The 17709-nt window shown below is 31.6% G+C and overlaps 1 protein-coding gene across 28 annotated transcripts in view; it reads left to right on the forward strand.

Moving 5' to 3' along the window:
- gphnb (gephyrin b) overlaps nucleotides 1-17709 on the forward strand; it is a 150642-nt gene that overhangs the window by 104544 nt on the left and 28389 nt on the right. For 6 of the 28 annotated variants that reach the window (XM_073932012.1, XM_073932013.1, XM_021468335.3 and 3 more), the window contains 3 exon segments: nucleotides 2115-2156; nucleotides 8910-8984; nucleotides 15948-16010. The exons of 6 other annotated variants lie outside the window; for them this stretch is intronic. In XM_073932012.1, the coding sequence (XP_073788113.1) occupies nucleotides 2115-2156; nucleotides 8910-8984; nucleotides 15948-16010 (180 nt within the window). 28 annotated transcript variants of the gene reach the window in all.

Genomic DNA, 17709 nt, shown 5'->3' on the forward strand with positions numbered 1-17709 from the left:
TTACCATGACAAAATGAGTAAACTATAGTTTCTGACATACATGATCCTGGTGGAACACTGTTTATTCGCTAAGTTCAGGGCTTTTTTCGGGCTTTATTAGTTTGCTGATACACGCCTAGCCACCCAGATAGCAAAACACAGTTCCGCCTAGATTCTCGCCTGCCGGAGACTTATCCCTTAGAGCTCAGACTGACTAATGTTACCTCTGCTGGACCTACTCCGGATGCCTGGACTCACTACCCCATTCCAGTCCGAGTCAATCGAGCCAGATGCGGCGGCCGAGCGAGCAGGCGCTGCCGCATGCGAGCCGGAATCAGCCCGCGACGCCACGAGTAAGTTATGCGCTGCGGCCTGGAGCTGGCGCGATTGAATATATAAAACCCCTCATATTTGTTAACGTTATTACATCCATTTGTGTTGATATGACAGCAAACGCATGCTGAGAAGTTCGGGGGGCGTAGTTGATTTTGCATAAAGCGTTTGATTGGAAGCTCGACTCTGCTCATTTTCGCGGCTCCTCCTCTGGCTCCATCAGACAGTCCTTCTGCGCATGTCTGGCTCCAATTTCAGCAGTCTTTTGCGACAGTTTGTGCCCGTCAAGCAGGCGTTTTGCCCTCAAGGCGTTCAATGGGAAAAAGGGCTGTCGCGTCGTCCATATTTTTTACAGTCATTGGTTTAAACACGCACCCAAAAGCCAGACTTTCTTTCTGCTTCAAATCGTGTGTACAGAATCCGTTTGGGAAAAAACATCTGTTTGCTATGGAGCGCGTCAGCTGACAGTCATGCACCATTATATGACTGTTTTGAGGATTGTATAGGATAGGGGCGACGGCACCTGTAATCAGAAGGAAAGGGAATCGCGCCGTTTTTCATATTTATTTATAAGTGTTTTCATTCCTAAACAAAGTGAAAGCACAGAACAGACTCACGCTTTAGAGAAAGAGGCGAACCCTGGTGGTTCGGCGGTATGGGTTGCGTGTAGGGAGGATGGGGTGTTCAGAGAAAGACTGAAAATACTAGAGAAATATGGGAAAATACCTTTACGGGATGATAGCGGGATGGAACTGTAAAATACGGGAGAATCCTGGGAAAAATGGGAGGGTTGACGGGTATGGCCTAAGGGTTGAGTAAGCGGAGAAGAGGATGAAAAAAATACACAAAGAAAGAAAACTAGCATCAAGTATAACAGAAGGTGCAGGAGCTGCAGGATTGGCCAGCCCAGTCACCAGACATGAACATTTTTGAGCATGTCTGGGGTAAGATGAAGGAGGAGGCATTGAAGATGAACACAAAGAGTCTTGATGAGCTCTGGGAGTCCTGCAGGAATGCTTTCTTCACCATGATGACTTTATTAATCAGTGATTTGAGTCATGTCAGAGATGTATGGATGCAGTCCTCCAAGCTCATGATGGAGTCAGACACAATATTCATTCTGTCTCCACTGCAGCAGGACTTTATATTCTATACTGGACATTATTTCTGTTCAGTGATGAGACTTTAGTCTGAGCAGAGTCAGAGCTTACTGTCCTAATGAAATCATTAATAATCAAGACATGATCATATTTTATTGAGCTCAAATAAGCGTCATCTAGAGGCCTTTGCCTTTCATATAAGCCACTTCTAACACCAAATGATCAACTAGAAGTTAAGATATTATTTGCTGTTCCTAAAACTTGCATAGGCGACAAGACTTTTGTCAGGTAGTGTTGTACTACTTAATATAGACTATATAGTCCTGATATGGTAGTATGATCATAATAATATCTCTCCATACTCATCTTACAGTATATCTGTCATCTTTTCTGTCTGTGTTCACATTGTCTCTGAATGTTTTGTAAATCCAATTAATTGAATTGGATTTAGCCACACGTTTTATCCCAAAGTGAACATCAAATTGACAAAAACAAACAGTCAAACCCGATGGCAGAAACTGTCAGTGTGCAAATAGCAGATATTTGCGCAGTTTCTGCAGTTTCTTCTGTTTGCAGCTGCTTTTGGCTTGCGGTGTTCATTCTTACAGGCCAGCAGGGGGAGCTGCTGCTCTGCTTTTATTTATTTTTTTGCTGGCTCTTCTATTGACTTGTGTTTTTCTTTTCCCCTTCTTGTGGCACCAGGCGCGGCTTCCCTCCTCTTCATCCACCCTAAGCATTGCTGAGGTATTCCTGCATGATGATGTCACTTCCTGCTCTTCCTCTGCTCCCTTCCTGTTTGTCACGCATGCTTAAATGGGCAGAAATGACCTGCAGTCATTTCTGGGACTCATGCAAATGTCTGTCTTGGAGGTTAATTTGTGTTTCTGAGTGTTTGTGCATCAACTTCACTTCATTTTTCTTTTAAAATGCATTTGTTTAGTCATTCATATAAATATGAATGTTTCTAGTTACTGTAACTAGTGGTTGACTGATAGATATTCATCAATATTTCTGTATTTGGTTATTGTCAGTCAGTAAAAAATGTTATAAAACTGTTTTATAAACTGTTGTTTTGGGATGTTTTGTTATTAGTCAATCTAATAATAGTGTCAGCTTTTAAAATATCTATAAATTAAATAAAAAATAAAATATTTGTTCAGTTGTAGTGTTGATTTTTCCACTGACAAATTTACTATTTATTATTATTAATTATTTAATATTAATTATTTATTTATAAATTATTTATTATTTATAAATAAATTAATAATTTAATGTATTTGTTAATTATTTTACTATTTTTATTGTTAAAGACGATCAATAAAAATCAATAAAAAATAATTAAATAATTGTATTTAATTAAAAATAATAATAATAATAAATTAAATTTAATTACTAAAAAGTGTGTTTATATTATTATTTATAATGAGACATAATAATATTGTGTTTAGGAACTCGAATGAAAAAGTTGAAGTGGCAATATTTAAATAATGAATTATAAATATATAAATAAATACATTTATCAGCAGTTTTATGCATTTCTTAAATTGTAATATATAAATTGTAATATATATTGCTGTTTTGAGATGTTCTGTTTATTAGGTTAAAGCTTTTAAAATATGTAAAAATTATAATAATTAAAAACTTTTTTCAATCATAGTCTTTTTTTTCTACTGACTAATGTATTGTTTACTAATTGATTTTTTTATTATTGTACTATTTTTATATAATAATATAATTATATTTAATTTTAAATGAAAAGAAAATAATCAGAAATTGTGTGTATTTATTTAAACTAAACTGTACTATATCTTGTTCTGGGATGTATTGTTTATTAGTTTTAAAAATTAATGTCAGGGTTTTTTATTTATTAACATTAATTGTTATGTAGTTCTGTTTTTCCACTGACAAATGTATTTATTATTATTATTGTTATTATTTATAAGAATTTTTTTTAATAATTTTGTGTTAAAGAACAAAACTGTCTCTCCTAAAATCATTTAAAAAATGAAGTTATAATATTTGAATAATTAAATATTTAATTATAAATGTAAAAACAATAATCAGCAATTTGTGTATTTTTTGTAATATATATGCTATATTTGAATTTTATTTAAATATAAATAAAAAAGTATCAGCAATTTCAAATATTTTTTTATTTATAAATGTTACAAATATTTAACAGTATTATATACTGTTGTTCTGGGATGTTTTGTTTATTAGTTAATAAAAATTAATTAATTAATGATGCCAGTTTTTGAAATAATTACAAATTAAATTAAAATAAAAAGTTATTTAATTGTAATGTTGATTTTTGCCACTGACAAATTTATTATTTATTAATAAATCAATAAATAAATGTATTTGTTTACTTTTTATCAGAAATTGTGTATTTAATTTTTTTAATTAAGAACTGACAAATGTATTTTTATTATTAATTATAACAAATTATTAGAATATTATTGTGTTAAAGACAACATGAATGACTTTTATGATGATTAAAAATCATTAAAAAAGGATTAAAGGATATTTGAATTATATTAAAATATAAATAAAAAATAAATCAGCAATGTTGTGTATTTTTAATGATAAACTTCATTATATGCTGTTGTTTTGTTTATTAGTTAATAAAAATAATAGTGTCAGCTTTTAAAATAAATAAAAATATAAAAAATAATAAAATATTTATTCAACTGTAGTGTTGATTTTCCACTAACAAGTTTATTATTAACATATTAATAAATAAATGTATTTTTGTTATTATTCTATAATATTTTGACAATCAATCAATAAAAGACAATCAATAAAAAATCATTAAATATTTTAAAAGAATTAATTTGAAAAGAAATTAATTTTAAAAATGTGTGTATTTTGTTTTACTAAACTGTAATATAGCTTTGCTCTGTCAGTTTAAAAATAAAAGCAATTAAAATGAATTAAACTGTAATGGCGAGACGAGGTGGCGCAGTGGGTAACACAATCGCCTCACAGCAAGAAGGTCGCTGGTTCGAGCCTTGGCTGGGTCAGTTGTAATATCACACTCGAAGCAGTACGATATGTCTGTGTATCAGCACTGGTGGGAGGCGTGCGTTAGTGTCCCACCAGTGACGATATACAGCCACATCGCACTGCTACGAGTTTGATATTGCGTTTATACAACAGTTCGACAGCATAATCATGTATATTAAAAAGAAAATCAAACACAGAGAGTCTGAAAATCCTTTTGTATGAGGAACTACTTTCTTCCGCCATTCACATCTGCAGATGACGTCAGAACAGCAAAACCATTGCTCATTCACCAACATCACTTTAGAGCTAGTGTTTGAATGATTCTCTAGCGTAATGTCTAAAGGGATGAAAAAACAGCTGATTTTGCTCACATTTCCAGATTATAAGGCTGAACAGCATGAAATGCCATCAGTCTACAGAGATTTCCCAGTATTTCTCTGTCTGAATCGGGAGATTCAGAATAATTAAACCCGAAAAAGCCAAAACACTAGCAGATTACTATGGTATAAATACAGCACTACAACATACAAAAGAGGGAGATCAACTTAGAAAGTCACTTACCTGTTCTGTCATGATTTGATCAGCTGTAGTTTGAGTTTTTCTCCTCTAAGCGTTTATTATGTGATCTCTGTCGCCATCTTGTGGCAGAATGTCAACTGCTTTTGCTCTGCTCAGTACGACAGGCTGATGGCTGCTGACAATGAATCTCCAAAATTATAAATGTTTAAAATACGCACAGTCCTTATAAATAAACTGCATAGTTGCAATCTAAACAACTACATTCTCACCTAAAAAGCATTAAAAGTACATTATGTTGCCCAACAGCAGGAATATTTGTCAAACTGTAGTGAGTTTATTGATCTGCTGTCACTCTGTGTGGGCGGAGTAATACAGAAGGGTGAAGAGGCTGCATACGTGCTGTTATTGCAGAATATTGCACGGTTATCAGCCAATCCGATTTGAGAACCAGGCAGAACTGTTGTGTAATTAAAATAAAAATTTAATTAAAATTGCAGTGTAGTTTTACCACTGACAAGGTGATTATTACAATAATATTGTTTAAGACAACACAATTGTCTCTATTAAATATCATAAAATACATTTTTAAAAATAAATCTGCAGTTTTGTGTGTTTTTGTAATGCAAAGGCTAAGATTTAGTTTCAGTCAACCTCTTGTTAAAAACATATTGAGATGATCTAAAAGTGCAGTTCTGTGAGATTACAGTTAGCATGTGTTATTTCTCACTTAACTGCATTTATTTGAGACATCTTTGCAATATTTTTTTTTGTTTGAAATGTTTTATTAGTATTGTTATTATTATTTGAATAAATACACCATTGCATTAGACGCTTATGTTTTATTTTGTATAGCTGATTTATTATATATTGATTTGCTGATATGTTTTGTTTAGTAGTTGAATAAATAGTAGTGCCGGTTTTTTAGATATTTAAAAATTAGATTAAATTAAAATTGAAAATTAGTAACATTTTTGTGCTGTTTTCCCACTGAAAAATGTATTATTGTTTGTTAAAGACAACATAAGTATCTCTATACCCCCCCCTAAAAAAATTACATTTAATTTTGAATTATTGCTGTTAAAAAAAATATTTTTATGAATTATTTTTAAATATGTTTTCATTTAAATAATTGTATTAATTTAAATTTATTTATTTAAGTAAACATTTATAGTGTAGATATTAAAAGTGTGTCTTGAATTTTGTAATATTAAAATATGAACAAATATAAACTATTAAAGGGTGACACAGTGGCTCAGTGGTTAAAAATGTCCTTTTTGATAGTTTAGTTATTCTTCTTCTCCTGCTTCTTCTCCTTCTGCTTCTTCTTCTTCTTCTTCCTCTACTTTTTATTATTATTATTATTATTATTATTATTATTATTATTATTATTATTATTATTATTAGTGACTACTCAGTATTTTCCCGGTTTAATATTTAAATATGCATTAATCCAGAAACAATAACTTAAAAGGCTATTTAAAAAAAATAAATAAATAAATAAAAATTTAATAATTAAAATCATAATTAAAAAATTGCTATTTACAGTCATTTTAAAAAATAAGTTTGACTGTAATATTTATTTATTTATTTATTTATTTATTTATTTTATTAATAATATTTTTTTATTTATGTATTTATTTATTAATGTGTAATGTATTATTTACTTATTTATTTATTGTTTATGTATAAATGTATTTATTTAGTTTTATTATTAATATTTATTTATTTATTTATTTATTTATTTACTTTAGTGTTTATTTATTTATTTATCTATTTATTGATTGATTGATTTATAAAAAAAAACTTTTTTCAGATTATAGTGTGGATTTCATTGCAGTATATATTTTTTTTATTTTGTGCACTGTAAAAATGGTATTTAGTATTTTCAACAGTTTAGTTATTATTATTATTATTATTATAAATAAAAAATTTAATTAATTAAAATCATAATTTAAAAAAGTTATTAAAAAATTTAATAAGTTATTAAAAAGGTATATTACGACTGTAGCTCAACTATTTAAAAAAAGTTAAATGTGTTGTATTTTATTACGCTTTAAATGTATTTGTATTTTTGTTAAACAATAAATTGTATTGCAAAATAGATTTATTTTATTTCTTTAAAACTTGTATCCGATTGCATTGCAAATATCATTAAAATAATAATTAAAAAATAAATCTCTCTTTTTTTTTTAGTGACTGCACTGAAATAAATGGTTTGTTGGATTTAAGTTGTTGCAAACATTTTAAACAGGCTGAATTTCATTCATTCATTCATTCATTTTCGTGTCCGCTTAGTCCCTTTATTAATCCGGGGTCGCCACAGCGGAATGAACCGCCAACTTATCCAGCACGTTTTTACACAGCGGATGCTCTTCCAGCTGCAAGCCATCCCTGGGAAACATCCACACACTCATTTATACACACACTCATACACTACGGACAATTTAGCCTACCCAATTCACCTGTACCGCATGTGTTTGGACTGTGGGGGAAAACGGAGTACCCAGAGAAAACCCACACAAACGCAGGGAGAACATGCAAACTCCACACAGAAACGTTAACTGAGCAGAGCCGAGGTTCGAACCAGCGACCTTCTTGCTGTGAGGTGCCAGCACTACCTACTGGGCCACTGCATCGTCCAGGCTGAATTTAAACAAACAAATTTAGTTGAAAATTACTGAATTTAATTTGTTTGTTTAAATTCTGTCTAAATAATTTTTTGCAACAACATACCTTAATACAATTTAGTAATTATTAAATGATTTTTTTTTTCTTTTTTTTTTGGCCTTTAACGCTTTAATGACATCTCTGTGATGTTTTTTAGGTGACTAAATCCAATCCAGTTAAATTCGTAAATTCAAAACACGATTCCTAAATATGCAAATCCAATTTGTAAATTCAAATCATGATTCCTAAATATGCAAATCCGATTCGTAAATTCAAAACATGATTCATAAATATGCAAATCCAATTCGTAAATTCAAAACACGATTCATTTATATGCAAATCCCATCCGTAAATTCAAAACATGATTCCTAAATATGCAAATCCGATTCGTAAATTCAAAACATGATTTCTAAATATGCAAATCCAATTCATAAATTCAAAACATGATTCCTAAATATGCAAATCCAATACATAAATTCAAAACACGATTCCTAAATATGCAAATCCAATTCGTAAATTCAAAACACGATTCCTAAATATGCAAATCCAATTCGTAAATTCAAAATGCAATTAATAAATATGCTAATTCAAAACACGATTCATAAATACTCAAATTCAATTCATAAACTCAGGACACAATTCATAAATACTCTAATTCAATTTGTAATGCTCTAATCACGTCTCTGTGATGTTTTTTCAGTGAAGGGTTATTATTTTAGTAAAAGCCGAGCTGTTGAATATATTTCAAGTGTAGTATTAGTAGCTGTCTATAATCAGCTGTAAATAATTGATTCCTGCTGTACTGGGATCAGTGTGAAGAGTTATTAAGATCTGCTCCATCAAGTCTTTTCTGTTGTTCCTCACAGCATCAGATCAGTTGTGTTTCTGTAGCGCTGCTCACTTTTTGTTGGTTCAGCCGTTCGCTCATGTTTTTCCATCGTAACGGTGCGCATCATGGCAGTGTGTGTGTGTGTTGTGGGAGACGAATGTGTTTGTGGCAGCGCATGCTTATATATGTGCTGACCGATTCGGTGTCTCTCAGACATGGAGAGTTGTGTGTGTGTGTCTGTCTGTGTGTGTGTGGGTGTGTGCGTGTGTCAGTGTTAGAATGTTGTGTATATGAGTGTGTGTTAGTGTTCTGGGTGTGTACATGTGTTTATTGAGAGTGCGTGTGTGTGTGTGTAAATAAGTGTGTATATGTGTGCGTTTTGAGACTGTATGCATGTGTGCATATGTGATTGTGTGTGTGCGTGCGTGTGTGTGCGCATGTGAGTGTGTTTTGTGACTGTCCTGTGGTTCCTCCAGGCATCCAGGAGAGAGTTCAGAGCTCATCTGGATGAGGTCATCACACTCAAGTCAAGGTTCTCTACCTTGGACCAGGTAAACCGTTCATCTCCAGTCACCTGCAGAATATAAGGAGCTTTTACAGTAAACACAGCCTGAGCAGCTAGAGATACTGCTAACCCTAGAGAATTGACCCACATTAAGTGCATTTATATACTTCACACTGCAAGATCTGTAGTAAATCTATTCCTCCACAGCGCCCTCTGATGGCCATAATCAGTTTGACATTATTCAGTTTTTTATTTTTTATGTGTATCATAGCTTAGTGGATATATGTGCACAGGGCTACATTTTTGAGAATTGAGAAATAGGGTGACGTCTGCTTGCAAGTTTTTTTTTTCACAAATCCACTAGAGGGGGCTGAGTGCATTTTTGACAATCTCAAATACCTTCCTGGGGCACTAGAAGAGGAAAGCCAGTTGTGTGCAGATTTTTGTTTCTTTTGCCAGAATAGCAAATCCGCTCTACTTCCCAAATCTAATAAGGTGAGCTACTGAGCAACCTGATCACACCTGAATAGTCGTCCATACAGAGGTTAGCTACGGAGTCAGAGCAAAAATGATCAAAAATAATGCATTTACCAAATAAAATTAATTAATCCACAACACTATTCACATTTACAAATTCCACTTAGTCAATTAGAAAATATGCAAATATTTATTCATAAATATGCAAATCCAATTCGTAAATTCAAAACACAATCCAAAAATACGCGAATCCAATTCATAAATTCAAAATTCAATTCATAAATTCAAAAGACAATTCATAAACATGCAAATCCAATTCAGAAATTCAAAACCAATTCATAAATATGCAAATCCAATTCATAAATTCAAACCCATTTAATAAATATGCAAATCCAATTTATAAAATCAAAACAGAATTTTAAAATACGCAAATCCAATTCATAAATTCAAAACTAATTCATAAATATGCTAATCCAATTCATAAATTCAAAACGTGATTTATAAATATGCAAATCCAATTCGTAAATTTAAAACACGATTTAAAAACATACAAATCCAATTCGTACATTCAGGACACGATTCTTAAATACGCAAATACAGTTCGTAAATTCTAAACTAGAAGAGGAAAGCCAGTTGTGTGCAGATTTTTGTTTCTTTTGCCAGAATAGCAAATCCGCTCTACTTCCCAAATCTAATAAGGTGAGCTACTGAGCAACCTGATCACACCTGAATAGTCGTCCATACAGAGGTTAGCTACGGAGTCAGAGCAAAAATGATCAAAAATAATGCATTTACCAAATAAAATTAATTAATCCACAACACTATTCACATTTACAAATTCCACTTAGTCAATTAGAAAATATGCAAATATTTATCCATAAATATGCAAATGCAATTCGTAAATTCAAAACGTGATTCATAAATATGCAAATGCAATTCGAAAATTCAAAACACGATTCATAAAATGCAAAAATCCAATTCGTAAGTTCAGAACATGATTCATGAATACGCAAATACAATTCATAAATTCAAAACGTGATTCAAAATTACGCAAATCCAATTGGAAAATTCAAAACGCGATTCTTAAATACGCAAATTCAATCCGTAAATTCAGCACATGATTCAAAAATATGCAAAAGCAAATCGTAAATTCCAAACATGATTCATACATACACAAATCCAACTTGTAAGTGCAAAACACGATTAAAAAATATGCAAACCATTCATTCATTTTCTTTTCGGTTTAATCCCTTTATTAATATGCGGTCACCACAGTGGAAGGAACCGCCAACTTATCCAGCATATGTTTTACGCATTCCATGCCCTTCCAGCTGCAACCCATGACTGGGAAACACTTATTCACACACACACACACACATACACTACGTACAATATAGCTTACCCAATTTACCTATACCACGTCTTTCTACTTGTGGGGCAAACCGAAGCACCCGGAGGAAACCTACCCCAAGACTGGGAGAACATGCAAACTTTACACAGAAATGCCAGCTGACCCAGCCGAGGCTCGAACCAGCGACCTTCGTGCTATGAGGTGACAGTGCTAAGCACTGCACCACAACATCACCAATATGCAAATCCAATTCGTAAATTCAAAAAACTTTCATAAATACACAAATCCAATTCATTTGGCTAAAATATTTATTTTGTAAATGTATTATTTTGAGACCGATCTGGCTCCAAAGTTACTGATCAATGGTTCCCGTAGCGTTCGTTTTACACCCAAAATGCAGCCATACGTAGCCCTGTGCACATATTTCCCGATTCTCAAAAATGTAGCCCTGGGCACATATTCCCAATGAGCCTTTGTCTTTAACCCAAACAAACTCATATTAAATTAAATAAAACTCTTCACCTCCAATTGTTGGCCTTTTTGGGCTCATATGTCTGTACGGATATGATTTGTGTGAGTGTGTGTGTGTGTGTGTATGTGTGTGTGTGTGTGTGTGTGTGTATGTGTGTACTGGTTTTGGTGGTTTACAGGGACATACGTATTTACATATACATAAGTATAAGGACATGGGTATGATCTATTTGTACTTTATTAAGGTGGTTTATGAGGACATGCCTGATGTTTTTAGAATTCAAAGCGCTTTCAAATCAAAATTGGTTGCATTGGGTTTAGGTTCAGGTTAGGGTAAGGCCATATTAAAAGCATTTTTTAACATAGAAATTCATTACGTCTATGACGTCTAAGTCCCTGTAAATCACCAATTCCAACATACGTGTGCGTGTGCATGTGCGTGCCTGCGTGTGTGTGTGTGTGTGTGTGTGTGTGTGTGTGTGTGCGTGTGCGTGCGTGCGTGTGTGTGTGTTGTAAAGACTTGAATGAACGTGTATGTCTTTGTGTGTCCGTGTAGCATTGTATAAGTCAGATGCAAGCCTCAAGTTCTCAAGTTAGACTTGAGAATTGTTGTACAACGTCAACAAAATGTAAACCTTTCATAATATCAAACTTAAAATATCACTATAATTTGTAATATAATTGTAAACCTGTAAAATATATACAAACTGTGTATACAATACAGTGGTATAGTTTGTGTGAAGTGGAATTTGCTGCAGATTTTCTTTTTACTGAATACATGTTTATTTATTTGGTGAGCTATTCCTTTAATTAACAGAAAAAGATTCTAAAGTCAGTAAACAAATTTGATTGGACGAAATTTTTTTTTAAATGTAAATAAATTTTTGTTGTGTGCTCCTCAAAATCACAATGACTGATTATTTCGTGTCTGCACAAAAAAAACACGAGCTGAAAGATGATTTGTTGGATACTAATGACCAAACAACGCAGTAAGTGAGCTTGCAAATGATGTCAGTTTATATGAAGGATATAAAACAGATCATGATCTGATTGTGTGTGTGTGTGTGTGTGTGTGTGTGTGTGTGTGTGTGTGTGTGTGTGTGTGTGTGTGTGTGTGTGTGTGTGTGTGTGTGTGTGTGTGTGTGTGTGTGTGTTTTGTAAAATTTCCCTTTTTAATCTGCACTGTAAAAAGAGGATTCATTGCACTTACTTTAAAAAGTGAGTAAATCACTTATCTTTGAGTTATTAAGCAAATAACTGCCCATATGCACATGGACATGCTAATGCATATGTGCAAAAGTGCAAAAAGAAAAAAATCTAAGGAACACTTCACTTTAAAAAAAAAAAAATAGGCTCATTTAGCATTAGAGCTCCTCGAGTTAAACAGTCAAGTTTTACCATTTTTGTATCCATTCAGCCAATCTCCAGATCTAGCTTGGGCACTTTTAGCTTAGCTTAGCATAGATCATTGAATCAGATTAGACCATTAGCATCTCAAAATGTCTTTTAATAATTTTCAAAGGAAGAAATGGAAAATTTTACACAACAAATTTTAAATGAAAAGTTGCTACTTTCTAGGTCGACATGTCTAAGAACTATACTCTCATTGCAATGTTTTGTTTATATACAACTAATGGACACTTTAGGTTTGTTTGAACATTACGTATCTCTCATGTTTAGCTTGAAAAAATAAAAGCAATACTCATGCATCTTCACAAGATGAAATAGTTTTTGTTTGACCATTTTTTTATCCATTCAGTCGATCTCCTGGTCTGGCGGGAGCACTTTTAGCTTAGCATAGATCATTGAATCAGATTAGACCATTAGCATGTCAAAAATGTCTTTCAATGATTATCAAAGGAAGAAATGGAAAATTTCACACAACAAATTTTAAATGAAAAGTTGCTATTTTCTGCATGGGACGATGTGTCTAGGAACTATACTCTCATTGTAATGCTTTGTTTATTAACGAAGAATGGACACTTTAGGTTTGTTTGAATATTAGGTATCTCTCATGTTTAGCTAGAAGAAATAAAAGCAACTTTCATGCATCTTCGCAAGATGAAATAGTTTTTGTTTTACCATTTTTTATCCATTCAGTCGATCTTCGGTTCTGGCAGGAACGCTTTTAACTTAGATTAGCATAGATCATTGAATCGGATTAGACCATTAGCATCTCAAAATAACTTTTAATAATTTTCAATGGAAGAAATGGAACATTTTACACATCGAATTTTAAATGAGAACTTGTTACTTTCTAGGGCGATATGTCTAGGAACTTTAGCTAGAATAAATAAAAGCAATACTCATGCATCTCCACAAATTTTACAATTTCTTTAATCTATTTAGTCAAACTCCGGGTCTGGCAGGAGCACTTTTAGCTTAGCTTAGCATAGATCATTGAATCAGATTAGACCATTAGCATCTCAAAAAAGTCTTTTAATAATTTTCAAAGGATTTCAAAATTCACACAACAAAATTTAAATGACAGTTGCTATTTTCTAGGGTGATATGTCCAGAAACTACTCTTATTGTAATGCTTTGTTTATTAACGACCAATGGATACTGTAGGTTTGCTTGAATATTACGTATCTCTCATGTTTAGCTAGAATAAATAAAAGCAATGCTCATGCATCTTCGCAAGATGAAATAGTTTTTGTTTTACCATTTTTTATCCATTCAGTCGATCTCCGGTTCTGGCAGGAACCCTTTTAGCTTAGCTTAGCATAGATCATTGAATCGGATTAGACCATTAGCATCTCTCTCAAGAAATAAAATGAATTCTAACGTATCCTCGCAAGATTAATACAAAATGAGCTGTCCAACAATCAGTTGAAAATAAAATGCTCATTTTTGATGATGACAAATAAAAGTTGAGCAGTGGTTTTCCAGACAACCTTTAAGTTATGAGCCTGAATGATAGTTAAATGGCAACCTTGTGACAACGTTATAACAACCAGCTTTTTATTAAGGTTAATACAATGTTGTTAGAAGGTCACTACAGTGAGGCAACATTGTTGTGAAATAGGAAAATGATCAAAACTCTTTAGTCATTTTTGATCGAGGCACTAATGGTCAAATCCAGCTAAAAGTCCAAAAATGTTCAAAAATGGCAAAACTCGCCTGTTCTACTATTTACTAATAATTGCAGTATTCTTGCCATTTTTAAAGGGCATCTGCATTGTAAAAAAAGGTTATTTCATTAAAATGTATTTAATTAAATAAACCCAATGCCTTAATTAATTGTAAAAATCAAAGCAATGCTTCATTTTATTTTAAATAGGCTAATTTTATAGAAAACTCTTTAGTCATTTTTCCGTTTGTTTTTTTTTTGAAGATTGTTGAAAGACAATCTTCAAAAAAATTTAAAATTTTTAAAATTTTTAAAATTTAAATTTTTTTTTTAAATGCTAATGGTCTAATCCTATTCAAAAAATTTTGCTAAGCTAAGCTAAAAGCGCTTCCACCAGAACCGGAGATCGACTGAATGGATTCAAAAACAGTAAAACTTGCAAAAATATATGAGCATTGCTTTTATTTCTTCTAGCTAAACAAGAGAGATACGTAATATTCAGACAAACAGTCTGTCATAAATAAACAAAACACTTCAATGAGAGTAAAGTTCCTGAACAAATCATCCTGGAAAATAGCAACTTTCATTCAAAATTTTTCATGTGAAATTTTCCGTTTGTTTCTTTGAAAACTATTGAAAGACATTTTTGAGATGCTAATGGTCTAATCTGATCTAATGATCTATGCTAATCTGAGCTAAAAGTGCTCTCACCAGACTTGGAGATGGACTAGATGGATTAAAAAAGGTTAAAACTTGCGAAGATGCATGAGCATTGCTTTTATTCCTTTAGCTAAACAAGAGAGATACATAATATTAAAAAAAATTTAAGGATCCGTCTGTCATTAATAAATAAAATATTGCAATGAGAGTATAGTTCCTAGACATGTCGTAGAAAATTGCAACTTTCATTCAAATTTTTTTGTATGAACTTTTTCCCTTAAATTATTGTAAGACAATCATTTCTTAAGATGCTAATGGTCTAATCTGATTCAATGATCTATGCTAATTATTAAGCTAAGCTAAAAGTACTCCCCCCCCCCCCCCCCCCCCCCCCCCCCCGCCAGACCCAGAGATCGACTGAATGGATTCATAAATGGTAATACTTGCAAAGATATATACTGAAAGTATTGCTTTTATTTCTTCTAGCTAAACATGAGAGGTAGGTAATAATCAAAACAAACAGTTAACAAATGAAACATTGCAATGAGAGTATGAAGACACACTGTTCTGGAAAATAGCAACTTTCATTTGAAATGTTGTATGTGAATATTTCTGTTTGTCCCTTTGAAAATTATGGAAAGACATTTTTTGAGATGCTAACGGTCTAATCCAATTCAATGATCTATGCTAAGCTAAGCTAAAAGTGCTCTCCAGACGTAGAGATCGGCTAAATAGAATTTAAAAAAATATTAAGTCCCGACTATCTTTTTTTAATGGAGTGTTCCTTAAGTTGCATTAGGTTTACTCACTTTTTATAAGTAACTAACGACATTTCCAGTGTGTGAGATATTTGTTACTCTTAGTTTTTATTTGTATAGCGCTTTATTTTTGGTGGTTTGTTTTTGCTCTCAGTCTTGTGTCGGTGGGCTTTTTCCAGTGTTTTGTGACTGACGGACTGAACTTTATATCTCTGTAAGCTCCAGTGTAGGTTGGAGGTGCTAAAAGATGACCGTCGTGGCCATCGGACCTTCAGTTCTCGAGTAACTATCCCAAAAAAACACCCACAATCTCTGTTTTTATGTCTTCTGCTCCCTCTTTTCCTTCGCTCCTCCTTTATCCATGTTGCTTCTCTTCATGTCAGTTTTGAATCAAGTGTGATACATGTTTTATTACATGATATATGTCAATATTTGACTTGAGGACTGTATGGATGAAGTGTGTAAATATTGCAATGCATTTTTTTATTCAAGTCTAAATACTTTTTGATTGGATTATGTAGTGTACGAAATAAATAAAGCTTCAAACGCAGTGATATGTGCGGGAAAAAAATAGATTTTAGATGGAAAGTACCTGTTGTTAAAGCTGAATCCTGTAAATTCTGAAGTAGAGTCAGATTACTGTGTGTGTTTTAGTGTAGGGCTATGTGTGTGGGTTTTGCTGAGATCATCATGTTGTTTGATTTATTCTTCGTCTTCTGCTCTTTCAGCTCTTTCTCTCATGTTTCACGACTGTTTCTCCAGGATCACACACACTCAATGGAGATACTACAGTCGAGCTGATTATAGTGTGCTTCTCACAAACTAAAGCAAACACACACGTCTGAATTAAAGAGAATAAAGCACAGATGGAAAATAAAACACATTTAGCAAAATCAAATGTATAAATAGTATTAAATACAAAATTAAATCCTATTTAATAATTAAATATAAATGTTAAATATATACTTAAAATTATATATATTTGTTTATTTGTTTGTTTATTTATTTGTTTGTTTGTTGGTTGGTTTGTTTGTTTTTCTGTTTGCTTGCTTGCTTGTTTGCTTGCTTACTCTTTTATTTTTGCATTAATCAGAACTAACTTGTTTTAAATTAAGCTAACCTTTAGCCTATTTATTTTATTTTTGTATTTATTTATTTACATTTATATTTATTTATTTATTTATTTATTTATTTTATCTTTTCTATTTTTCATTCTGCATTAAGGTGAACCCAAATATTTTAATTTAAACTTATGTTTGTTTGTTTGTTTGTTTGTTTGTTTGTTTGTTTGATTGATTTTTTTTTTTGAGGAATAAAATACAGTTTATTATTTTTTCAAAAGGTAAACAGTTATTTATTTATTTTTTTTAATTTATTTTGTAATTTTTATTTAATCATTTGTATTTATTAATTTATTCATTTTTATTTATTTTAATAATAATCAGAAATGTTTCGCTGAAAGCTGAAGTAAAGATGCTGAAAACTCAGCTTTGCATCACAGGAATAAAATACAGTTAATAATATAAAAAAAATAAAAACGATTTATTTATTTTTATTTATTAATTTAATAAATTTATTTTTATTTATTTATTGCAGGAATAAAATACTTAATTTTTTTAAAAGGTAAACAGTTGTTTGTTTATTAATTTAATTATTTATTGAATAATTTTTATTTTTAGAATAATCAAAAATGTTTTGCTGAAGACTGGAGTAATGATGCTGAATTCCAGCTTTACATCAAAGGAATAAAATACAGTTAATAATATTATCAAAAGGAAAACATATATTAAATATTTATTTATTTATTTATTTATTTATTTATTTATTTTTATTGATTATTTATTCATTTATTTAATTTATTTATTTATTTTTATAATAATCAGAAATGATTTGCTGAAGGCTGGAGTAATGATGCTGAAAATCCAGCTTTGTGTGACAGCAATAAAATGTATTTTATAATAGTATCAAAAAAGAAAATAGC

This window comes from Danio rerio, chromosome 20, assembly GCF_049306965.1.
Source record: "Danio rerio strain Tuebingen ecotype United States chromosome 20, GRCz12tu, whole genome shotgun sequence".
Taxonomy (NCBI): domain Eukaryota; kingdom Metazoa; phylum Chordata; class Actinopteri; order Cypriniformes; family Danionidae; genus Danio; species Danio rerio.